Source organism: Callospermophilus lateralis, chromosome 7 (assembly GCF_048772815.1).
Source record: "Callospermophilus lateralis isolate mCalLat2 chromosome 7, mCalLat2.hap1, whole genome shotgun sequence".
Lineage (NCBI taxonomy): Eukaryota > Metazoa > Chordata > Mammalia > Rodentia > Sciuridae > Callospermophilus > Callospermophilus lateralis.
In genome coordinates this window covers 57,524,487-57,551,722 of record NC_135311.1, presented here as the reverse complement: position 1 = coordinate 57,551,722, position 27,236 = coordinate 57,524,487, and the positions used below count along the sequence as shown (strand labels likewise).

General features: G+C 34.9%; 1 protein-coding gene across 2 annotated transcripts in view; it reads left to right on the top strand.

The window, feature by feature from the left end:
• Plppr4 (phospholipid phosphatase related 4) overlaps positions 1-20,035 on the top strand; it is a 38,042-nt gene extending 18,007 nt beyond the window's left edge. The window contains exons 2-7 of one of the 2 annotated variants that reach the window (XM_076861995.1): positions 3,957-4,142; positions 10,281-10,410; positions 12,506-12,701; positions 14,324-14,381; positions 15,011-15,184; positions 18,710-20,035. In XM_076861995.1, coding sequence (XP_076718110.1) covers positions 3,957-4,142; positions 10,281-10,410; positions 12,506-12,701; positions 14,324-14,381; positions 15,011-15,184; positions 18,710-20,035 — 2,070 coding nt within the window. The remainder of the gene's footprint in view (positions 1-3,956; positions 4,143-10,280; positions 10,411-12,505; positions 12,702-14,323; positions 14,382-15,010; positions 15,185-18,709) is intronic. The other variant, XM_076861996.1, reaches the window with a different exon arrangement.
• The last annotated feature ends 7,201 nt before the right edge of the window (positions 20,036-27,236 follow it).

Below are 27,236 nucleotides of genomic sequence, written 5' to 3'. Positions count from 1 at the left end.
AGGTTATGCTGGTAATAAAAGGGAAAGAGCTGGTGATAGAACTTCATGCTGTGTTGAAAGTCATGATTCCATTGGTTCTGCTACAGTTGTAAAATTCTAAGTGTTCTTTACCACTTATACACATATATACACACAAGCACACACATGCACACATGCTCATATGTATGAGTGCGCGTGTGCGCGCACACACACACACACACACACACACACACGAAAATAGCATTTTCATTCCTTGGCTGTATCTTTGGCACAATTAAGCAGGTTCTAAAGTAGTTATCCACAAAGTGCAAAGGTAAATCTATATCTACTAAGGAAAACTTATTTTCTTTTCTGATTTGTTATGTTAGTAAAATTCTGTTCCCCTTTCTTCAAAAGAAATCTAATTCACTTTACTGGGGCATGTGCATTAGAAATGAAATGGTCAAATATCATTTGGGTGATCGCAGAAAATCTCATATTTGATTCCCACTTGCAAAATACATGTAGAAAACCCAAAAAGGCATCCAGGGAAGAGGGAAAAAGGTGAATCATGGAATTTGGTATAAAAGTGAAATATTTAACATTCAGATTAATAGAAAAAATGCTTGCTAATTTATAGAAACCATATAGTTAAAATAATGCCTGTTTATAGTAAGTGATATGTATTTTATGTAATTTTTTTATTTATATATGACAGCAGAATGCATTATAATTCTAATTACACATATAGAGCCAATTTTTCATATCTCTGGTTGTATACATAGTATGTTCTCACCAATTTGTGGCTTCATACCTGTCCTTTGGATAATAATGATCATCACATTTAACCACCATTAATTATCCCATGCCCCCTCGCTTCCCCTCCCACCCCTCTGCCCTATTGTCCATTCCTCCCATGCTCTAGCTCCCTATCCCACTGTGAATCAGCCTCCTTATATCAAAGAAAACATTCAGCATTTGTTTTGGGGGGATTGGGTAATTTCACTTAGCATTATCTTCTCTAACTCCATCCATTTACCTGCAAATCCCATGATTTTATTCTCTTTTAATGCTGAGTAATATTACATTGTGTATATATGCCACATTTTTTTAAGCAATTCATCTATTGAAGGGCATCTAGACTGGTTCCACAGCTTAGCTATTGTGAATTGTGCTGCTATAAACATTAATGTGGCTCTGTCCCTATAGTATTCTGTTTTTAAGTCCTTTGGGTATAGACCCCAGGAGCGGGACAGCTGGGTCAATGGTGGTTCCATTCCCAATTTTCCAAGAAACCTCCATACTGCTTTCCACATTGGCTGCACCAATTTGCAGTCCCATCAGCAGTTTATGAGTGTACCTTTTCCCCCACATCCTCACCAACACTGATTGTTGTTTGTATGCATAATAGCTGCCATTCTGACTAAAGTGAGATGAAATCTTAGAGTGGTTTTTATTTGTATTTCTCTAATTGCTAGTGATGATGAAATTTTTTTTATGTATTTGTTGATTGATTGTGCATCATCTTCTAAGAAGTGTCTGTTCAGTTCCATTGACCCATTTATTGATTGGGTTATTTGTTTCTTTGGTGTTTAGCTTTTTGAGTCCTTTATATACCCTAGTGATTAGTGCTCTATCTGATGTGAGAGGGGTAAAGATTTGCTCCCAAGATGTAGAGTGTCTATTCACCTCACAGATTGTTTGTTTTGCGGAGAAGAAGCTTTTTTGTCTGAATCCATCCCATTTATTGATTCTTGATTTTAATTCTTGTGTTACAGGAGTCTTATTAAGGAAGTTGGGGCCTAATCCCACATGAATGTGATATGTATTTTTAACTAAAGTTTTCAAATAGAAAGTCTTAAGCTAAACAGTACCCCCATTATTGATGATAGTTGTGTTTCATTATCTTAACCCTCTATTCCTATTTTTGTAAAGGAGATACAGAATAGTGGCCAAGACATAAGAATTTGGAACTAGAATTCATGGGTTCAAAATTCTCCTCTACCAATTACTATAGATGATTGCTAAACACCTGCAAAACAAGGAAAGCCATAGCACCTATTTCTTTCACAGTAGAAAATTTTAAATTAACTGAGCTTACTACTAATGAATCAAATTAATGCAAATGATATCATATATAATAAGTGCCATATGGAATATTTGTTAAATTAAAACTAAAATATATTTATGGGGATTTATGTGAAAATTTCAATCACTAGTGTGTACCATGAAGTGCTGATTTATTGGTTAATACCCAAAGCATCTATTCTTATATATTTCAGGAGAGGAGAAATGATTAGATATTTGTAGAGATCAAATGATCATGAATAAGACAAAATAGACATGTTTTGGCATACTGTTCTCTGGAAATAACCCATCTAAAAAACAGAAAGACAATGCCAGATTAATCATCATACATTACTCATTTTTCCAACAAACCTAATGTTTGCCTCATTACTAAGAGACCTCTTAGGAATAAAAGGAATAATGCCAATCTTGTTAATTTATTTTTAAAAAATGAAATGCTGAATGTTTAATACTTTTTTTAATAAAACACCTTTGCTATATATATGGCTCAGTAAATATCCTCTCTTCTGCAAGTAGCAAAGCCTTAAATGAAACAATTCCTTCAATGCTATGAAAGTTTGAATTTTCAGGTTCTGAAAGGTCTGACATTAGGCAAAGCATTTACAATATTTTCTCTTTAGCTGAGAGCAGGCCTCTCACCACACTTATGCTCCTTGATGACCAGTCCTATGTTGTGTTTATTATATTATAGCTAGCACCTGCAGAGTGCCTGGAACACTATAGGGGTTAAAGGAATAATTTAAAAATTCTACACAAACTCTAGAAAACACATTGTATCTAGTTTGTACATAGATGAAGAGTGAATTAGGCTTTCAGTTAAACAATGGGTAATTTTTAGTGTGTTTGTCCCATGAAATAATTGAAAGATAATTTTACTAAAAATTATTCATTGCTATCTGAAGTTTTTATTTCAGGGTGACCTGTACTATTATTTGCTAATTCTATTAAGTCTAACATAATTATTGAAATAAATTAAAGCTTATATTTCATTCAATTAGTTGTTTATCAATAAGTATTTATTGCTTCATTAAATTATTAAACAATGTATTAAATGCCTACCCTGTGGCAGGAAAAATTCTATGCACTGGGAACTCAATAACAAATAATACTGATAGATTCTTATTTTGTGTAGCACTTATTTTAGCGAGATATTAGGAAATCTGGGGGGAAAAGTAAGTTAAATATTAAATTAACAAGGAAGTTTCTGTAAGGATAAGTGGCGGGGGAAAAAAATCAAATAAGATGATAGAGGATTGAATCAAAGACTGCTCTAGATTGAGAGGCATGACATCATTAAATGATGAAAAGAAGCCTACTATGCAAAGTGTCAGGCAAAGAACATGAAAGAAAGCAGGAATCACAAGTGCAAAGGACCTGAGAATGAATGAATTGGACTGTCACAGGACAAAACTGAAGACTAGTTTGATCATAATGGGCAAGGAGTTGGGGAGTGATGAGATTGTAGTACAAGAAAAATAAGCAATGAAAGTAAGGGTAAAACACGCAGAAACTTGCATTCCCTGGTATGGCATTTGGATTTTTATCCAAGTAGAATGGGAACCACTAGAGTGCTTAAGATAGGGAGTAATACAAGCTACATATTTTTAGAAGAACTTTTGGGATGCTGTGTGGAAAATGAATGGGTGGGATGGGAGACAAAGAATGGGCAAGGAATACCAATTAGAAGGTGAGAGACAAGAGGCTCATAGCAGGCTGGTGGCAAAGATGGATGAACTAGGGATATATTTTGAAAGTGGAAACTATAGAACTCATGAATCATTTAATTCTACACCAAACAGGTGTGATGAGAGAAGAGGAGAAACCCACCTCTTTCCTACCTCAAGATGTACTGATTATCTGTACGTCTTGTATGTAAAACTAAATTGACCTTCTATGTCCTTCATTCTCAGTTGCCTATATTGGCATCCTCTGTGGTTAGCCTCTATTTCCTTGAGCTCACGGATGTCTTCAAACCTGTACACTCTGGATTCAGCTGCTATGACCGGAGTCTTAGCATGCCGTATATTGAACCAACCCAGGAGGCAATTCCATTCCTCATGTTGCTTAGCTTGGCTTTTGCTGGACCTGCAATTACGGTAAGAATCCCTCTCTCCCCGCCCCACCCCCACAACACACAACATAATTCTTTTTATCAGCCCCAGAAAACTAAAAATTATCACATTGTGTAATAAATGAGTTTAAAACAAATAAAAGGTAAACTCTAAATCTCAGAAGATCGTGTCTTTGACATATTTTGTCAGCAACACATTGTTAATTAATAAACTACATGTAGTAAGCATGTAGTAAACATCTAGGACATGTATTTATCTCTAATGTTTACTAGCTGTTGAAATAGATTAAGATTTACATAAATCATTATGAAAATTTTTAATTGGATAATTCTCCTTGAATGGCTATTATTAACATTTCTGAGGCACTTCTAATTAATGTGGCCTTCGTGTGTTTATTTGCTATCTGAAGTCCTGAAAATTGGAAAAAATAATTAAGTAACCAACACATTTTTTTCTCAAAAATGAATTTTTATATCATTTCCAGTTTCATTTTAACTAGATTAGACTTTTTATTGATTATGAGCACTGAGGTTCAACAACTCTAACAAGGATACAACTGAGATTCCTGGAGAGCACATACATAATAAGATACTTTAGATTCAGAATAGACATTTACATTTAAAAACATGTATCTACTGGAAATGAATTAAAAAACATAGTTGTTTTTATGTATTAGCACATATCACAAATAACACATTTTTAATAAATTCATTAATAAATAAAATTAGCCAAGCCTTTTCACCATTTCTTCTGCCCCTAGACTACTATCTAAAGAACCAGAAACATGTTTCAAGGATAACAATATCCATTCCTACTAGTAGAAACTCTCATTTTGCTTTGCTGATACTCGTGAATGTATCAGCAAATTAATAATTAAAAGCTGCATTTAAATAGAGTTTTCATAAGATATTTTAATAAATTGGCTTATTAAGTTTCTATACAAAAGCAGTTTTAGAAAACTTCGCAAAAACATTCTGAACTCCATATTTTCATATAGCTATGAATTTATTTTTAAAATTTTTCCTACATTAAATAATCATAATGTGATATTATATTTAAACAAGTTATATAAAATATTCTCAGAAGATAAAACTGAAACTTAATTTTCCACTGAACTTTAGTATCATACTTAAAAGGATTCAAACACTTTGTAAATTAATGAGTTATTTAAACTACAGTGACTCCAGGGTGATTAGAACTACTCATGAAGTTCTTGGAAGTAGCTGAGACTTTCAGAGAAACATTTTAGAGGGCGAAATGGCTCCTAATAATAGTATCTTTATGTCATTTTTCTAAAAACTTTCAATGAATATATATATATATATATATATATATATCACTTAGTCATCTGGCCAGACAAGAAAGAATATTCTCTTTAAATCTATCACAACAAAAACCACTTCTCCTAATTGAGATATAGTGACCAGATTTATTACTATTGATATGTTAGAAATAAAATATATAAAATACTACACAAATATTCATGACTGTGCTAAAAAAAAACACTGTGTTGATATTTAATCATTTAAATAACTTACCTTTTACATATCTGGAAGTTGTTGCTCACCAGGGTATCTTATCAAGTCACTTGGAAAGCAAATTTAATTGTGATGCTCCCTGCCAGGACCATTTATTTCAACTAGCTTCATTTCCTGACATTGTTATATGTCCTGGGGACAAGGACCTTGGCCTCATCACTGTGTTCCTTGCCTCTGTTAACTCCCTCACTTCCTGTATCAAAATCTCAATATACAGTTTAGGGATGCTCTTTAGGGGAGTCGGGGGTCAAAGCTTACTTTCTGGAGCCCTGAGAAATGAGACGGGAATCCTGCCAGTGAGTGACCCAAAGAATGTCAGCACCGATTCCTTCCACAAGGCATCTCCGTTGCACCTCTACAGCTGTTGGGCACCCCTTTATGGGAAAGGAAGCAAACTAGGCAACTATTTGCATCTTGGGGCCCTGATTGACCCCATGTCACTTGAAAGCCATAAAATAGTTTAGGATGTCAGTAATTGTTTTCTACCACACTGATTTCACAGATTTTTAGTAAAGAACTGGGAGGTGAGACAAATTTTGATATCACTGATCTCAAACATTGTTTTTCATACCTTTCACTTCAAACATACACTACTTCTAAATTCAATTCCAATTTCATTTTGCCTCTGTTTTTGAGGACATTGCACAAAACACACATTTTCTCTACATCCATGCTGTGGTGTCTGTAATCAACTTGTTCTAGGATTATAATTCTTTCTCTAGCCTTCCCACATTACTCCCCCAATTTTTTCCCGGCCCTGAAAATGAAAATAACAGATTCTATTCTCTGATTGTCAAGGATGCCATTTTCTTTTCATCTTTATGGCTACATCAGACTGTTCCAAAAATGCAGTTGAAGAGGAAGTTGGGAGGCAAGAGGAACCCTTCATTTGGAAATGACTTTTAGAGAAGACTGGTGTGCAGAGAGGGGCTTTTTATGTTCATTCATTCAAATAGAAGAGAAAGAAAACAAACACATCAGCAGTATTCTTTAAAAGGATCCTCATATGAACAGAGAAAAAGATCCACTGATTTTGATGTAGGCAATTAAGAATAAAACTTTTAGTGTTTGCTTCTTAGATTTTTTTTTACTTGTCTCTGTGATATTATACATGAAATTAAAATGCCTTGGTGTCTGTGAAATGCACATTATTATTTCTCCAAAATTGCCCTTAAGTTACAAAATTTTATTCTTAACATTCAAGTTCATTTACTTTAGAGTGAAAAATAAGACACTCATTTTTGTTTAGGTCCTTTAGAGATTATTTCTAAGAAAAAAAAACACCAAATGTCTGTGTTTATTGCAAATATTTATGAAATATAATTTTTATTACATATTGATAAAGGATACATACATCTAATTTTCTAGGCGAATTATATAATAATTTGATTATAGTTCCTAGAGGCTAATTTTGAATCCAGGAGACTATACATCCAACATGTAGGGTATTAAATGTGTTGGGGCTCCTAAAAGATACTCATTGGAAATCTAAACATTAAACATACCATGACAAGCATTACAATGTTTTTGTTGATTTGCTTTATTTTTTTTTTTAAAGACTTTTGGATTGTGAGTTTTCCCTATGGGGCTATTCTAAGGGTGGGAGTTTTATAATAATTAGTACAATGTTTCCTCTAACATTTTCCCTGGAGTAGAGTCACTACAAAACACCTTCCCAAAACCCATCCAAGATATTTCCCTCCCTCCACCCCCCTCTCTCTCACACACACACACACACACACCACACATACACAGTTGTGTTGCTTCTTTTCAGGCTTGGGTACAGAGCAAAACAGACTATTGTGAAAAGATACTTGTCATAAACTGCTTTCTGTTTAAAACAACAATAGCAACAAATAACAAATAACATTATTGTTAAACCTAAATCCTGACACCATGTCAGCATGCCAACCAAAAGGGGGAAGTAAACGGGGGTCTTTGGAAATATATCAGGAAGCATGTCTCCTTACCCTGAGAATTCTCTTTAAACCAGATTGAATCATTTTGAAAATTCATGCAATGGCATATATATTGAGGTTAAGTGAATACAAGTATGAAAAGAAAATTGATGTGTTATTTAACGAGAGGGACAATTGAGTAACGTCAAAATACTGACAGAAACCTCTCTCCATATTTCATAATCAAGGCAAATATTGTTGACATGCCTTCTTGACATAGGAGTAAAAGCATATTAAAGCAACTAAAATAAAACTGTTGAAATCTCAAGGTCACTTGAGATACCGACTGTTGTGTTGTATAATAAGACACATTTCCCCAGTGGCACTGTACCAATAAATTCTTAGGTAATTTAGCATTCATGTGAATTATTATACATAATTGGAAAGAGAAAAGCAAAATTATTAACAGAATTGTTATTGAAGAAGTGAAGATGAAATCAATCTCTGTTAAACATACAACAGTGTCTTTCAAGTGTTTGAGATGGTCATGATACCATTCCCTGTGAGCAGCGTATGATATCACATCTATCTACACAGTGTTGCACCTAGACATTTCCACGTCTGACTTGAGGTGCTGCTGCTACAGGATGGTGCTTGTCAAGAAATACAAAGAGCTAACTTAATGCTTCATTATTTAAAATAAATCTCTTTTGCTTTTTTCTATACTGATTGGCCTTAAATGAGGTTTTCGTGTCATAGGATTATCATTTGTATGAAATTGGCAGAGTTCCTTTAAGAGAATTATTTTTAAAATTTTTATACAAATTAAATTCTTTATAATGGTACATATGGCACATTACATACAAAACTAAGTATAGCAATTTGAACATTTGAAAGAGAAGGTCAAAGGCTTACTGCCAACATAGTGCCATTTAAAAACCATGCAATATAATTTTAAAAACTTCATAAAATAAATACTAAACTGGTAATGAGAACTGGGAAAGGTCCCCTGGAAAATCTAACTCCTAACCATAGTTCTAGCTCAGACTTTGGTTTAAATCTTTACACTGACAAGATCTCTTATATATGAGATATAGTTGTTATGTCATAAAACCCTACTTCCTTCAGCTTCCTATACTTATATAAATCTATCTAATTTCACAACAATTTCTTAGGCTATTTGAAATTTTTGCATAAATATAAGCCATAAATTCAAATCTTATTTTTATTGTGTAGAATAAGTAACAACTCAAATGTACATGGTAGTTACCAAAACTGAGTCTCATGGTCAAGGTTACAGACACAAATCCTGCAGTGCTGGGCAATATATTAGGCAGTAAGGAAAAGGTAACTAAGAAATGATTCTTCCTTATAAGTGTCCTAGCATAGTGAGAGACAATCAAGTGAACAATTAAAGTGTTCTTGAATAAAGCTGTGCTAGAGAAAAGGACTAGGTGTTAAGGGAGCCACACAGAAAGAGATGTAATTCAGGGTACAATAAGAGGGTTCAAGGAAAACCTCCTGAAGGAAACAATGCTTAAGTAATATTGAGTTCCTTCACAGACCTCCTGCATCCTAAAATCCTGCAGCAAAGTGCATCATTCTTACCTTAAGACGGTCCTGATTCTGTGGTATGGTTCTCTCTCCATTTCAAACACATTGTCTAAATGTCTTCCACCTAGAAAATACTACCTGCTTAACTGGATTCTCTTATTATCTGCCTTCTCCAATAAAATAACCACTTGTCATTTGTGGCTATTTAAAGTCTAAATTAATTTAATTTTTAAAAATGTATTATAATATAAGGAAATAAAATTAAGTACTCAGCTCATTTGCAGTAACTACATTTCAAATCCTCAACGGCTACATGTGAGTAGTGGCTGCCATATCAGAGAGTGAAAAACAGAGTTTAATCCTGGCAGAAATTTTTATGGGGCATCTGTGCTGTAGGTAGTACCTGTTCATACTCACATGTGTTTTCCATAGACTGGTCCTTCTACTAAATTCCAAGTTGGTTTGTTAACCTAATCTGCTAGGAAAAAAATCTGGTTCCAGGCTGCAGTTGTGGCTCAGCAGTGGAGTATTTGCCTAGCATGTGTGAGGTGCTGGTTTCAATCCTCAGCACTACATAAAAAATAGACAAATAAATAATAAATAAAGGTGTTGTGTCCATCTACAACTAAATATATATATATATATATATATATATATATATATATATATATATGTGTGTGTGTGTGTGTGTGTGTATGTGTGTGTGTGTGTGTGTGTATAAATAAAATAATCTGGTTCCTAATTCTCATTTTACCTTCTCCCACTCATCTTCTTTTCACAATTTTAGAGATGAAATACCAAAGCTCTAAGAGTTAGGATAGAATCACTCACCCTGTGATTAACTGTGTAGGTGTCCCTAGGTATGGTTGGGAAAAGTGTTAAAGCCCAATTGCTGCAGCCACATTGAAATGCTAGGATGCTCTCACACCCTTGAGCAGTGCACAGTAGGACAGAAGATCCAGGCAAATCTCACAGTGCCCTGATTTTGTTTTCTTCTCATCACTTGTTCAGATACCCAGGAGAAATAGTTTATTTTTGCTAAAGCTTTTAAGAAAAATACATCTTTGCTTTGTTGAACTGATGGTGTGTTGAGATGGTATATAATTCTTTTATATTTGTTGTATAACAGGCATACCAACACTCCTTTCCTGAATGCCCTTTGTTTTTTTCAGATTATGGTAGGAGAAGGAATTCTCTACTGTTGCCTCTCCAAAAGAAGAAATGGAGTTGGACTGGAACCTAACATTAATGCCGGAGGCTGCAACTTCAACTCTTTTCTTAGAAGAGCAGTCAGATTTGTTGGTGGGTGTGAGGAGTCACAAAGAAAGGAAATGTTTTTACAAATAGAAATGTTATATTTAATTACAGATATTAAGTCTCTAAAGCTATAATTTAGATGTATAATTTAAGTACATGATGTGTTTTACATTATACAAGAAACTGTTAAAACACCAAAAATTAGGCTATCTGCAATCTATTATTTACAGTTATGGTCCTTGTTTGGAAAGCTAACTTGCCATGCATTTCAGTGTATTTTTTTTCTTACCTCAAGTTGAAGCATGAATTTACTTTAAATGGTTCCACTGAATGTGTGTTCAGTTTTTCTTAATGGAGAAAAAACTTGAGCAAGCCAGTGCAATAACTCTTCAGAAGTTACTTTAGTCACATCTGTGCTTTCATTTCTTGGAATGTGTTCATCCAGAAGTTATTGCATGTGGAAATGTCAAAATGTCACAATAGTATACTGCTTCATGGCTATTTTTCCTGTAATCTCTAACTCTTCTTTTGTTTTTTTTTTTTTTCTTTGAGACCTGTAGGAAATCTATAGGCCTGATTAAGCAGCATCTGAATCAAATCAATTTCTAAATCTTCATCTCTTCTAAGTTAGCATGGGACCATAGTAATATAGTTTGAGTCATTGTCCTTTTTTGTTTTCATAAGTGAGTTAAGTAACCACCCACAATATACCACACCAACCTAAATGTTTTATATTCACTCCAAGAAAGTCAGTAAAAGTTATTTTTATGTATGACATGTCAGTTCAAAGGAGTAGGTAGCTACATTTAATATCTAGTAGATGATTAAATGCAACCTTTTCTGTTGCAAGAGGAAATATCTGATCTAAATCATTTCCTAAAGTCTGCTCCTCTAAGCATCATATTGAAATGGTAAGAAAACAATAGGACCCTTAGCAGGATCCAAGGCAAGGAAATAAAACTCCAGGACACATAAGCTCATCTCAAAGAAAGTTTTCCCTAACATAACCAAGTGTGTGGACAAAAGGGCATTTACCTTCTCTTAAATGCTGTCAACCACCTCAACATCTGTATACCTAAAGATTCTAGTTTTACAAAAGCTTAAGTACATTTCCCTTATTATTTAAACTCTTCGCAAAGTCCTTGCATACTTCTAGGGATAAGAAGGTGAAAATAAAATTTCTGTGTCATGAATCCCAGGTGTGTGGGCAGAGCAGGAATTGAAAGAGTGTTAGTTTGATGACATTAAATAGAGAAGAAAAATATAAAACAGGGTAATGTGCAAGCCAGGGCTCTTGATCTAGAGGTGGCTAGTGAAGAATTACCGAGATGCCTTTCTTAAGGATTTCTGAGTAACTCATGAATCGGAATCAGGCAATCAAGTAAGAATGAATTCAGGGAATCAACACAATCTGTAGGGAGCCAGTCAGTTCCAGGCCATGTGTACATAATCACCGAGCAAGACTCCTAAGGACAAGGACAAGCAAGCTACCACAAGCAGACATATTTTTTGACCAAAAGATAGAATTTTGGTGGGAGATATAAAAACATCATCCCCAAATTCCAAACACTGAGGGAGGCTCCATAGTTGTGTTCCTACATTATGATTGTTGTTTCCATGACAGAACCTGCAAGCCTCTTCTCTGTTTTAATTAGCATTCTAGCATGAATGTAGGGAATGAGAATGGAGTTTGGTTTAACTGTTGGCTAGAGTGACAGACCACAAGAAGAAAGCCCTGGCAGCATAAAAAAAAAAAAATGCCTAGCAAGTTTTAAATTATTTTTATTTTTGATTCATTCTTCCAATTTAATCCCTCTCAATTCACACAGTTGGTCACCTTAAGGTGTGCCAGGTGTTTGACAAGTGACCTATGGTAGACAATGTTAAAGATTGGCCCTATTTAACAAAATTGACACAAATGCCTTAAATTATTACTTTGGAAATACTCATTTTATTCTTAAGTATCTGTTAAGAAATTTAGGAATTTTCTATACTATCTTCTCAAAATTAACCTAGGGGAATTGATGACGACAAGCGATTTTGAGGTCTCCATGTTAAGGTGCAATAAGCAGGATTGAAGCTGATACAGTATTGGCACTGGCCACCAATTTGTTAACAGCTTTTTTCATTTTGCTTGTAGGTGTTCATGTCTTTGGACTATGCTCTACAGCTCTCATTACAGATATCATACAACTGTCCACAGGATATCAGGCACCATACTTTCTGACTGTGTGCAAGCCAAACTATACCTCTCTGAATGTATCTTGCAAAGAAAATTCCTACATTGTGGAAGATATTTGCTCAGGATCTGACCTTACCGTTATCAACAGTGGCAGGTTAGAAACTGAGATCTAAGAACATTGCATGTCAACATTTTCATTATTCAGTAACTGTTTGGGATACCACCTTAAGCATGATATATCAGTCATAACAATTTTGATCCCCCCAATTTAACAATTTCTTTAGTGTTTGTAACAGAAATCCATTGGTGGCTCATTCCAAATCCCTCTTGTATTCTCTAGATTTTAGCATTATAGTCTCCTACTAGTCTTCATATCATAGTATTCCAGTCACACCTTATGACTGAAATGACCTAAAAGCAAACTGCTACTCATTTTGGTTTTAGGTTACCACAATTGGTTTACTTTAGGATATTTACTTTAGGATATTTAGCCAATATCTTATATTGGCTAAAGTGGAACACTAAACACCAATGTAGTAAATATTTATCTCATATCTTTTGTACAAAGAATCATGAATTTTCACTTTGGTTGAGTTTGGAATGAGGTAACCTCTACAATGTCATTTGTTTTCTTTGAATGAACACAGAAGATTGGAACAGCTTCTGTCCTTACATTTCAGAAAACAAAGGAACAGGAAAACTCAAGAACTACTAAAGCATTGATTTTTTTTTCAACCAATAAAGTAAAGATAAACTTTCATGACAGGAGAAAGTACCAAAGAAACTTACAAGAAATAAATTACAAAGGAATATGGGGCAATAAATGATTATGATACATTTGGATTGGTCATTCAGTGAGTTCTCAAAGATCTATCAAAGAGTGAAAAATACTTTGATAAGTAATCTTGAAGAACAGAACTCAATATTTCATAATATACATTCAAGTTCTCATGACCTTTTAATAATCAAGACCTGTCCTCAGTGATTCTTCAGTTCTATTACATTATTTCATCTGTGTTGATAATAAATACCAAATAATTAGGAGAGCACTAATATACATGAATTTTATTTTTATCAATTTTTAACCCATAACTAAAAAATCTGTCTTCTTTTTGGACCATCCTTTTCAGTTGTCTCTTCCACTATTCTGTCATCCAGCACACCAACCCTGCTCCTTCAATTGCTTAACTAAATAAAAAAGCTCTGACATTCTTGAGACAATAATTATTTTAAAGTGGAATACATCAAGAAACATGTTGTTAAAATTGGACTTTTCTTAGGCTTTCCAGAGTATAGAAGACCTACTGCTGTGAGAAAATACTTTTGTCTTTTTACATTTTTTTGTAAATTAAATTGCATACTTAAAATCACAGAAAAGTTTTAAAGCTGTAAATCTTTAGGTTTTTATGAACTTTTACTTTAACATAATTCTAATACTGAAGAACAATTATCCTTTTTTTCCATTCCATTTCTACCTTCCAACATCATTCAATGGTGTAATCAAGAAGTTCCTTTGTCAAGCTGGTACTTACTAATACAGGAAAGCACATCCCTAGTATTCTTTAACACTAATGGTGATTAGCAGTGGCAGGTTGTTTTTTTGTTTTTGTTTTTGTTTTTTAATTGCCAGGTTTTCCACAGAAAACTATACATAAGTTTAAGTTACCAGTTGTTGTCTTGTGGCTTAAGTTGACCATTTTAACCACCCAGGGTTGAGATGATTAATAACATTGTATTTAAGCTAAAAGACATAACTGGACTGTCTTCCTTTGGCAGAAAGTCGTTCCCTTCTCAACATGCGACCCTTGCTGCCTTTGCAGCCGTGTACGTTTCGGTAAGTAATTAGTTCTTTTTCATTAAATTGTGTCCTGTAGAAAATCAGAGGAACAATCTTTGTCTCCAGGTGACTAATTAGTTCATAAGCTTGAACAGTGCATCCCTTCAATGCAATGGCACCAAAAGCAGGAATCAAAAACTACTATTAAAAAAATGGAACAGTAAATTTTTTTTCTACAGTTATATTTATTTTTCTTGTATCCTCTTAATGCAATATTATACTTTGTTGGGAAGGTATTGTGAAATACATGAATATTAAAAATACAAAAAAGAATTACACACAAACGCACACACAATTTTCAATATTTATATAACAATGGTGAGTTCTAGGTCAGTGTAAATTTGAAAATGTTGTGCAATGAATAGTCATTGTAGCCCATTAAGTCTTTTGTAAGGAAAATGGACTGTAATTATGTGACAACTAACATGGAGATTAAATTATGATCTAATTCTACTGTCTCATTTTTTTAGGCTGCCATGTAATTAAATTAGAGATCTGTTATTTATTTGATGAATTTTGTCATGCATTTTCCCTCTTACCAGGTGGAGAATAACCATAGCAAAGAGAAGAATTTTCTAATAAAATAGCTGTTCGAGCATAATTAACCCATTTCTTTCATTTTTAAGATGTACTTCAATTCCACATTAACGGATTCCTCTAAGCTCCTGAAACCCCTCTTGGTCTTCACATTTATCATCTGTGGAATCATCTGCGGGCTAACACGGATAACACAGTATAAGAACCACCCTGTTGATGTCTATTGTGGGTTTTTAATTGGAGGAGGCATTGCACTCTATTTGGTAAATAATTTATTATTATTTTTGATGAGCCACAGTTTGAAATGGAGAACTATACATACCATATTTTGCACAATAATAATTTACTCAAAAAGTATTTTGTATTCATGAGACAAAGTTCAGGCTGTGTCTCCATTCTAAGTCAAATTACATATCCCTCTTTCAGTATAATAATTTATTGAACTCTATTCTGAGCCGAAAATTGTGATTTAAGAATTGCTGTATTTTATCTTTACAACAATGACATATAATATTATTAATACAACTTTACAGAGGAGAAAAGTGAATATTTGTAAAAGTAAAGGTTTGTGAAAATGAAGGTTTAATTTCCATAGTAACACAGATGTTGGCACCTAAATGTTATTTTTTTTTTATTGTTGGTTGTTCAAAACATTACATAGTTCTTGATATATCATATTTCACACTTTGATTCAAGTGGGTTGTGAACTCCCATTTTTACCCCGTATACAAATTGCAGAATCACATCAGTTACACTTCCATTGATTTATATATTGCCATACTAGGGTCTGTTGTATTCTGCTGCCTTTCCTATCCTTTACTATTCCCCTCCCCTCCCCTCCCCTCCCCTCTTCTCTCTCTACCCACTCTACTGCAGTTCATATCTCCCCCTTGTATTATTTTTCCCTTTCCCCTCGCTACCTCTTGTATGTAATTTTGTATAACCCTGAGGGTCTCCTTTCATTTCCATGCAATTTCCCTTCTCCCTCCCTTTCCCTCCCACCTCTCATCCCTGTTTAATGTTAATCTTCTTCTCATGCTCTTTGTCCCTACTCTGTTCTTAGTTACTCTCCTTATATCAAAGAAGACATTTGGCATTTGTTTTTTAGGGATTGGCTGGCTTCACTCTAAATGTTATTTTGTTTTGTAAATTCTCTAATATTGTGTTACTTTCAAACCTAATCTTCAAGATAAATATTTGCAGCATAAGGAAACTGAGATTATCCATTTTACTTGCTCATTCATTCATTCATTTTTCATATATTCAATATCCACTCTTTTCTAGCACTGTGCTGATTATTAAAACAGTGAAAAATAAGAGGTTTTCTTTAGAAATTTATAATATAAAGATTACCATTAGCAATATGTTAAATGTTATAATAAGGTGTAAATGAAGCCCTTTGGGAATAACAAACTGCCTAAGGAACATGAAGAAGCCTTTCCAGAAATTATGGGTTTTTGTTTATTTTTGTTTTTTAATATTTATTTTTTTAGTTATAGGTGGACACAATATCTCTATTTTATTTTTATATGGTGCTGAGGATTGAACCCAGTGCCTCATGCATGGTAGGCGAGCACTCTACCTCTGAGCCACAACCCCAGCCCTGATGTGTTTATATTATTAAAAACATTAGAGTTTCTTAGAGTAAGGAAGGAAAGAGGACAGTCAAGGAGAAGAAATTACATCTTCAAGGATATGGCCATGTGAAAGTGTGGAGGGTGAGGAAATAGGAGGAAGGAGAGATAAGGGGCAGATTTATAGCTTGGAAGAATGAACTAATGGTGACTTCATGAGCAGAGTGGGTAAATGATAGAGGAAACAGGTTGGTCAGGTAAAGGGGAGTTGATGAGTTCAATTTAATCAATAGGCAGCTGAATAGTTGTGTCTGAGGTTCAAAATAACAATCAGTACTGAGATTTGTGAATGATGGATATTATTGGTAGAAGTATCAAAGTAGTTATTTGCAGCATATAAAATTGCCAAATCATAAGAATAAAAGGAGCCAGGGACTACCAATATGGAAGGAACATGCAGAAAAAAAAGGTAATAATAAAGGAAACTGAGAGGACCTGACAGAGAATAAAAGTTAGTTGTCTATAGCAGGAGTTCTAAATCATGTGGTCTTGTTACACTTGAGAATAGACAAGATGATTACAAAAAATAGTAAAAGTACTGAAGTGTGCAATGATTTACTTTCCAATGTTGTAAACTAGCACAGTCAGGATTGTTACTTTACATCTCATTCTCACTCACGTGTTTTCTTCAGTGGAGTAGAAAGGGATCACATTAAAATTAGTGTGCTGGAAATGGTGCATAAGCCATACGAGTATTGACCAGCAATGCTACAGTAGGAATAAAGAGACTGAGAACTGCCACTCTCTACTTCATACACTGCCTTTGCACTGGTATAAGTGTCCTGGAATTAGTATGGGATTTACTGATCAAAAAATTGGGGGTGAATTTCAACTTTCCTGAAACTTGCCCATTTGGGAAAGTTACACAGCCTCTTAGAAGCCTGTTTCTTCATTTATAAAATGAGGATAATAACTATCTGTCTCATAATATGAAAAGAATTTTAAAATGAGATCAGAATCCTGGGCACTGAATATTGGGCAATATCCAGAGCTTACTGGTCCAGTGGAGGAGTTGTCCAAACTTACAAATTTAAATACAATCAACAGAACACTGAGTTACTTCTTCTGGTGAGTTGTAATGGTAACAGTTTAGACTGATACTATTTAAGAGGATTTTAACCAGGAATTAAAATAGCTGTAGATGCAGAAGCTTGAATTTATTCCATTTCTGTTTGTACTCCATGATTGGAAATTTATCAGTTCTAAGTCCATGATATTCTTCATTGTGAAACATTCTATATAATGTTAAATTCAAATAATTCCATTGTTTAGTCTTGAAAGGTTGACAGTGGTTACCTTCTGTTGAAATAAGCACCCAAGTATATATCTGCTGCTTAATCTTAAAAGCTTCCCCAAAATCTTAAAACTCAGTAGAGATTCAAAAAAGGTAATAACTTTGACTTTGAACTTTTAGCTTTTTCCAAATCTAAAACAAACAAAAAGATTGATAGACAAAATGATGTAAAATTTGACTCAGACTGAGAGTAGTGGCATTAACTTAATTAAGATTCCCCCACTGAAGGTCAAGGGTAAATCTGTAAGGAACATGGGTCCACCATTTGGCAGTGGCTTCTGCCCTGTACCCTGTACAAAGCTGAACAGGCAAGGCTGACCTCAATGTGAGTTGTGACAATATATTCTCTGACCTCCTTTCAAAACCGGAAATCACCTTTTATGAATGATCCATTGTTCTGTATTCTCTGCAACTCATCTGCTTTTCAAAATAAGGTATGATTTTTAACTGAAGGCAAAATAAATCATTTAAATTTTTTAAGGTGCCACTCAACAGGGAAGTTCCCAAATCCAGAAAAAAAAAAATGAATTGCTTTGGAAGATAGAACAAAATGTCCTTATTTCTTTCACTGTCTCCTTTTCTTCTCAGAAATACACAGGGTAAATGTCAAAAACATCCAGGAGGATGGAAAAAAGAGATGGTGTCTGTGTTTCTGTACAATTAGTTCAGTTAATTAGGACAGAGCTTACTGTTTTCCCAAATAATTGTCCTGTTTATTTGTGGGTTGTTTTTTTTTTTTTAAAAAAAAAAAAAAAAAGCTTCCCCCTGGCACCTGACTTATTTATGCTTGTCATGCACTCTGGGGGAAACAGCAGGTATGTGTCCTAGAGCATGATATTTATGGTTTTGCCTTGAACTAGGGCCTGTATGCTGTTGGGAATTTTCTGCCTAGTGAAGACAGTGTGTTTCAGCACAGAGAAGCCCTCCGGTCTCTGACAGATCTCAATCAGGACCCCAGCCGGGTTCTGGCAGCTAAGAACGGCAGCAGCAGTGACGGGATTGCTCACACAGAGGGCATCCTCAACCGAAACCACCGAGACGCCAGCTCCCTAACAAACCTCAAAAGGGCAAACGCCGACGTGGAAATCATCACTCCACGGAGCCCCATGGGGAAGGAGAACATGGTCACCTTCAGCAACACCCTGCCGAGAGCCAACACGCCCTCCGTGGAAGACCCTGTCCGAAGAAACGCGAGCATTCATGCCTCTATGGATTCCGCTCGATCCAAGCAGCTCCTCACCCAGTGGAAGAATAAGAATGAGAGTCGGAAGTTGTCTCTGCAAGTTATGGAGACTGAGCCCGGGCAGTCACCCCCCAGATCCATAGAAATGAGGTCAAGCTCAGAGCCATCCAGGGTGGGGGTGAATGGAGACCACCACGGTCCTGGCAATCAGTACCTCAAGATCCAGCCGAGCACGGTCCCCGGGTGTAACAACAGCATGCCAGGAGGCCCAAGAGTGTCCATCCAGTCCCGCCCTGGCTCCTCACAGCTGGTGCACATCCCCGAGGAGACCCAGGAAAACATCAGCACCTCCCCCAAGAGTAGCTCTGCTCGTGCCAAGTGGTTGAAGGCAGCTGAGAAGACCGTGGCCTGTAACAGAAGCAACAGTCAGCCTCGAATCATGCAAGTGATAGCCATGTCCAAGCAGCAGGGCGTCCTCCAGAGTAGCCCCAAGAACACCGAGGGCAGCACCGTCTCCTGCACCGGATCCATCCGCTACAAAACCTTGACCGACCACGAGCCCAGTGGGATCGTGAGAGTCGAGGCTCACCCGGAGAACAACAGGCCCATCATCCAGATCCCGTCCACCGAAGGCGAAGGCAGTGGCTCCTGGAAATGGAAGGCTCCTGAGAAGGGCAGCCTTCGCCAAACTTACGAGCTCAACGATCTCAACAGGGACTCAGAAAGCTGTGAGTCCCTGAAAGACAGTTTTGGTTCTGGAGATCGCAAGAGAAGCAACATTGATAGCAATGAGCATCACCACCATGGGATCACCACCATCCGCGTCACCCCAGTGGAGGGCAGTGAAATTGGTTCAGAGACGCTGTCCATTTCTTCCTCCCGCGACTCCACCCTTCGGAGAAAGGGCAACATCATTTTAATCCCTGAGAGAAGCAACAGCCCGGAAAACACTAGAAATATCTTCTACAAAGGAACCTCCCCAACACGGGCTTATAAGGATTGAGTGATGACCCTTCAATCATTTGGGCGACTCCCAAAAGACTGAGTGTTGATTCTACCTGCTCCGGAGGATCGGAAAGCCTTCTCGCCAAACTAGATAGTTCACCATCCGCACGGAACTCTCTACATCTTGAGAACTACCACACTAAACTTGTAGATTTAACATCAGGGGGAGGGAAAAGCACAATGCAAAAACCTAACTAATGTGATAATGTGAAGAGTTTTCTTAAGACCTATCATCAGATTCAAAAGGTTTTGCAGAGGGCAGTATTAAAAGAAAGTGGTTTCCTTCTATGTATACTATTTTACTTCCTGAATGTGCCAACTTTGGGGATTTTTCTTTATAATTACACTGTGGGAATCCAGAACACACAGGTTTTCCCAACAGCAGAGGCCATGCAGTATTATATATTCATTTTGCAGAATCTGCACCTACAGCTCAATATGGGTGGTGCTGATTATTATAGTACATGTACCATGTAAACTCTCAAACTCTATTTAGCTGTGAAATAGTGGTGTGCAATTCCTTGTCAGAGAAATGCTACTTTATTAAGAAGATGCTGGCTACTTTGTGTTAGAATAGGATAACCGCAGCTTCCCTGTAGTGGCTCTCACAGTCAGAAAATGGAAGGTTTATGTGCGCTTCTTCAAAATTATGCTTTCTTCAACATCAAAACTTGTGTAGGAATATTTTCAGTGAATGGGAGTAAGTAACTTGTACTTTTATGCATAGTTTTTTCTGCTGCTTTTTATTTACGTACAGGTACTGCTAATGAAGAATCTGATTTTCAGTGAGTGAATCTGCATAATTTAAAATACATATTGTTTCAGAAAATCTTTTGAAATTGTTGTGTTTATATTTTGCATTTTATGACTCTTAATTTATTAATTTTATTTGATGTTATATGATATGTTTTCCTGCTCTAAAAGTGAAAATAATTGACATTCCTTCAGCAGAGTAGTCTGCTGTGAAGTTATAAACAAGAAATCTGAGCCAAAACTTGACATTGTGGGTTATCTTGCCAGAAATGTTGGTCAAATCTATCCTTATGTGTCTCCAACCAGCTGGCTTAGGTCGCCATCATAATAATCCCCAAATTTCATTTTGTCCTAGATATTGACCTTTTCCAATATCCTGATGACCAGAAATCTACAGCCAGAGTGGTTGGATTTTACCCCCTTCCCTAAAATATTTTTTTTTGGACACCAACAGGAAGAATCTGGAAAAAAAAAAAGCAAATTGATAAGTGAAAGTATTTTACTGTATAAAGAGTGTATTTCTTCAAAATATCTGAAGGCACAGTTTTCGTGCTTAACATACCATCAACAAGATTTTGCTACCTATCTTGTTAAGCCTTGAGCCTAAATCAAAGGAAACCAATACTATCAGTAACAAGAAGATGAAAAAAAAATATTTTGAAGTGTTTTCCAAGTTAAATATTTAAGGTATGAAGAAATATTGGCTCTTGGAATTTAGTATTAAACCTTTTTACACCATTTCTTAAGAATTCTAATGTACAATTGATGATTGCCAAGAGCATAAAAGGAAAAAAAAAAACAGAGCTGGTTGATCTGATCTCAGCTCAGGTTTCAATGAGAACATGAGTTGTTCAGAGATGGATATTATCATATCATATCAGCTTCTACATTTAAAGGGCAGAGCTTTCTAGAAACACCAATCTCCTAAAGCATTAGGAATTTAGCTGAAACCAGCAGAATTGTAAACCCTGGCAATAAAATACAGACTCAACCATGTCCCTTCTGGCAATTTCCTTCTCAGAGAGAGAAGTGGGAGTAAACCGCTGCCTTCCCCACTTCTTACCATCACCACCATCATGACATTCCTTCTGGCTGGTGCCAGCGTGCAGAGGGGAAGGTGGACTGGTTTTAGTACTCTGTAGAAGAAATAAGCTGCAGCATTTCAGGTGCAGATGATATTTCCTAATCTTTCCTATTTCTTAACAAAAGATTTTAAAGTACTTCTCTAGTCATTGAATTTTTTTTCTTTACATAATATTGATATATTCTTTTTCTACTCAAAGTGCCAAAGGCTACAGTTTTTAATGACTTAACAAATTGTACCACATTGTTAAGGAAATATAACGGTAGACACTAGAACTCAGACCTCTGCATGTATATTTGATAACACATCTTTTGTAAAAAAAAAGATTACAAAAAAATTTGTTTACATTCCACTGGTACCTTAATTTAAAATAAATCAGACTAACAGGTGGTATCTCTTCGTAGTGTTCTATTTATCTTATTTGCTAATGGGAGCACTTCTTCCTTTGTTAGGCTGTGCTTTATTGATAAAATCAAGTATTGAATAAAGAGAGTTAATTATCTTTTTAAAGTAAATAAAATTATGAATATATATATAATATATATATATAAAGTATTGTGTTTAATAAAATGTTATGCAATGTTTTCCAAACTGATAAAGTTTGTAAAGTGCTATAAATGTATTTTGTTAATTACAGATCAGAGCTATTGTGTGAGTATATTGTGCTAACATCATAGAAATAAAGATTAGATTTCTTCATCAAAATTGGAATGGTTTGGTTTTTACTTCAGACAAAGTATGAATGGATATTAAATTAGCTGATTGAAAAACTGCTGAGGAAATAAGAATGAACCTGAATTGATTAACTCACATTTATTTAGAAGAAAGAATTGCACTAAGAAGAGTTTGTCACATTTCCTTTTCTAGAAATTTTATTTTGTACTTAGCAAAGGAATTCTTTTTTTTTTAGACATACACTTTTTCACTATCAATGCTATGATGCTATTGATGTTATAGCATACAAAAAGGAAAATATGAAAGAGTCAGGGTCAACACTCTGCATCAATTTTTGACTAAAAATAGTTGATGTGCATATTTCCCCTAACATTATTATCAATTGTGCCAGTTTTTCTTTAAAAATTGCTTCACTATTAGCTCTAGTCTTTTCTCCCACCCATTAGCATCCATTATATGAGTTTTACTACTGATAACTTCAACATCTCATTAGCAGGTATTAGCACAAGTTTTTAGACCATGACCAGGATTTATGGTTTCATCAAATTATCATTAAATGGTATGTTGAATGCAACAGGAAGCTACCCTTGTCCAGAAATGCCACCGAATTTGTCCAACTGTTGAATAGCAATTGCATTTATGAAGAGTAAGCAATTACATCACAGTTGCTGCCTACCCAACATCCCTTATAAGCTGCTGTTTATTATAGGAAATGTCCTGATTTTAGAGAAGTTGTCATGTGAAAAAAACAATATGTGTCACATAATGTTTGAAATACACTATTAAGCTTCCCTGGTTCTTAATATTTTCATCTCTAAAATAAAGACATTCAGCTATATTATCCTTTCTAAAGTATATCCAAAATTCCTTTCTACATTTCTATGAATTAGTATTACATTTCTTATACTGTGATCACAACTACTGATGAGAAAATAAAAATAACCTTCTTGCCTAAAATGACTAAGTAGCATTCTCTTCTTTGACCACAAGTTTAATAGAAGCAAACTGATTTGGGTTGCTAAGCCTAGTCAGCCATTTTACCACATACTATATCAAAATAAGTGACTTGTAAACCCTCATCTCTCATTCTGGAACCTTCCTCATGAGGAATAAGGTAAGCATGATTCTGGGTTATGTACCTAAGAAGCCATCATTAGAGGCCATGTCATTTCTGTCTTATACAGGTTAAGTCTTTGAAGTCTTTGGGTCATTTCATATCACAACTCAAAGGGAATATAGAAATTGATGCATGATTTAGAGAATAATTTAAATTAGAAAAATATTATTGAAAGAAAGAAAAAGGAATAGAGATGGTTAAATCTAGAAGGAAACTATGGCCTGCATGATGGGGAATGGCCTGCCTATGACTGAATGCTTCAGTTCCTCTGTTTGTTGAATGTGTTTTCTGCCTTTATTTTGTAGAAATCTTCAAAAATTCTGTAGTCTCAAATGTTACAGTTTGAAAATAACATAGATTTCAGTAATAGCATATGGATTATGCTAGTAAGATCGAATTATAAGAAATCTTCAGTGACCATTCTACCTGGATGCAAGAAAATATCTAGATGAAGCATTTAAAATAGAAATTATTTTTATTTCATTGCTTAGACAATTAGAGTCCCTAGTTGTGTGTATTTGTGCACCACAGCCCATGACAGAGTGGAGAAATGAGTGAAGCTTTGGTTCCGCAACCCACTCTATTTGAGAAAATTGCTGAGCATCCATTTAATTTCTTCTACACCTCCTACCTTCAGATTCTTAGTCACTATCTACAAGAAAACTCACTAAAATTCTGAAGTTACCTTTTAAAAGTAGCACAACTGACATTTAAGTGAATGCTTTTGAAGAACAAAATATATGAGAATTGTGTTCACACAAAATTTCTTTTTCTCTTACTTACCTCAGGATGCTTTGTAAGGCAGTACTGGATGAGATATTTTCTGTAGTTAGAAACTTTCCTCCTCCCTCCACCTACTTTGGCTTATACATTTTAGTCTATGACATCTTGAAAAGGTAGTGATCTTTAGAAAAATATAATTCACTCCACCTCCAGATCAATCTTTCCCATTCTGGGGCTAGGTTAAATAATGACTATAAAGACTCACAGAAAGAGTCCTTTCAAAAATTATCTCAAAAATGAGTTAAAGGACTTATTTCCAAAGCATGAAATTATAAAACTTTGAGAAAAGAAGGAGAAAATCCCTGGCTTATAGAACTAGTCCTTTATTGGATATTGGTTTGCAAATATTTTTTCAGAGACTGTAATTTGTCATTTCATCCTCTCAACAGAGACTTCACACCCCCTCCCAGGGACATATGATTTATTGCCTATAATTGACAATAATTTATGTATTTAAGACGTATCCTGTGATGTTTTGATAAATACATATTGTGAAGTGATTACCCATTAAGCAAATTAACATATCCAGCATTTTACACAGTTACCATTTGTCTGTGTGTGGTGAGAAGATTTAAGATCTACTCTTTCAGCAAATTTCAAATATACAATATAATACTACTTATGCAATAGTACAAATTGTAGTCATAATGCTGCACAGTAAATCTCCGAAAAATCATCATCCTGCATTACTGAAACCTTTTACCCTTTGACCATTTCTCCCCATTTCCCCCAATATCAATCAAGTCCCTAGAAACTACTATTCTATTTCCTCGAGAGGGTCATTCATTGAGCAAAAGTTCTTAATTTTGATGAGGTCCAGTTTATCTTTTTTTCTTTATGAGCCATTCTGTTAAGGTCAAATCCAGAATATATAAAGAATTATCAAAATTCAATAGTAAAGAAAAACAATAGTACAATAAACAGAAAAAACAGAAAAAGTAAAATAAAAATGGATAAGAAGGTGTTCACAAAATATTTCACCAAAGAGGATGCACAGAGAGAAAAACACCGCATGAATACATGTTCAACATCATTAGCTATTTGGGAAATGCAATTTAAAACCATTACTACATACCTATCAGAGATATTACTATGTATCTACATACCTGTCAAAAATAGTGACAACATCAAATTCTAGTATTAATGTGGAAAACCTAAATCATTCATACATTGCTGGTGGAAATGTAAAATGGTGTAACCAACTCAGTTGGTTTGGGGCATTTGTTTGGGGCATTTGTTCTTATGAATGAAAACTTATGTTTACATAAAAAATTGTACATATATATTCAAAGCTTCTTTAGAAGTAACAGCCAAAGACTTGGAACAATCCAAAGGTTCTTCAATATGTAATTGGTTGAACAGATGGCTATACAATTATACCATGGAATATCAGTTAGCAATAAAAGGAATGATACACACAATAACTTGAATGAATTTCCAGGAACTATGCTGAATGAAAAGGCCAACATAAATCTTTTACATACTGTATGATTCCATCTGGTGACATTAGTAGTACAGATATAAGCAGCACACACTAGGGGAAGAATTTTCATTCTTTAACATGTGGCTTTTAAGGTTGCTTTAATTATCACAGTTTCCCAGAAGGGAGCTTGGAAGCCAAGAATGAGCACCTTTGTCTTTAAGATGACATAGAAGTGGCATCCATCTTTTATAATCCACCCAACTAGCCCAAACTAGATCACTTTGATACAAGAGAAGGTTAGGAATGTTGTCTTTAGATGGGAGATTCTGGGACCAGCTAAAATTTTGTGCCTTCTCTAACTAGATCAAAGAAGATAAAAATGGTTCCTGGGGGGCTTTCTAAAATCTCCTTTGTCCTTCAAGGCTAAATTTCAATCTTCTTTTATACAAAATCACTACTCCTTTCAAGTATAATCACTATAATTACCTATGTTTCACATATGAGAAAAGTAAAACACACAGAGAAGTAATTTACTCAGCCACACAACTTGTAGGTGTTCCCAGAGCACTGACAGCAAGGGACACTGTCTTTTGTTCACTTCTTAATCCCTCACAATTAGTACATTACTCACCTCATTTTGGATGAATGAATCTTCTGATACCAGAGACAGCACATTTCTCAAAAAGGCTAGCTAATCTCTTTCTTTTGAGAATATTTATAGATCTTTGTTGTGCATGTTCACTATATTCACTTAATCATATAATTTTTATTATTAATCAATTTGATTAATGAGGCATTTAATATGTAATGCTCACAAAATCGTAAGCTCTTTGTAAGTAGCTCCTGCCATAACAGGTGCTCAATAAGTATAATAATTGAATGAATACAGGATGTTTCTTTTACTGTGAATGAAAAAAAGTCATTAAAATAAGTAAAGTATGGAATTTAACACATAAAGAGAAGTATGAGAGGATTTGGAAGAAAAATAAATGGCTGTTTATTTGATTGTTCTCTGAAGTCTCACAGTTCTCGAAAATTCATTCTAAGACTTTGAAAACAAATTTATGCTATTTATGTTTTTTTCCCCTTTTCTTATTTGAAGCATCTTTAAAAAGTGTTGACACAGTATAAACTAAAGTTCTTGGAACACGCTGTCTCCTTACAATATTTATGACTTAGCAACAGTTGTTTGTTCAAATGTTCTCACCCCCACCATGATTTCTGTAGTGAAAGCAAGTGCAAATAAAGAGAACCTGCTTATTCTATCAATAAAAACAACAACAGTAACAGAAATCTAACAAAACTCTTGATAGTCAGGCATTTGAGTCTGTTTTTTAAACTCAAAATCCTGTAAGAGTCCAGGA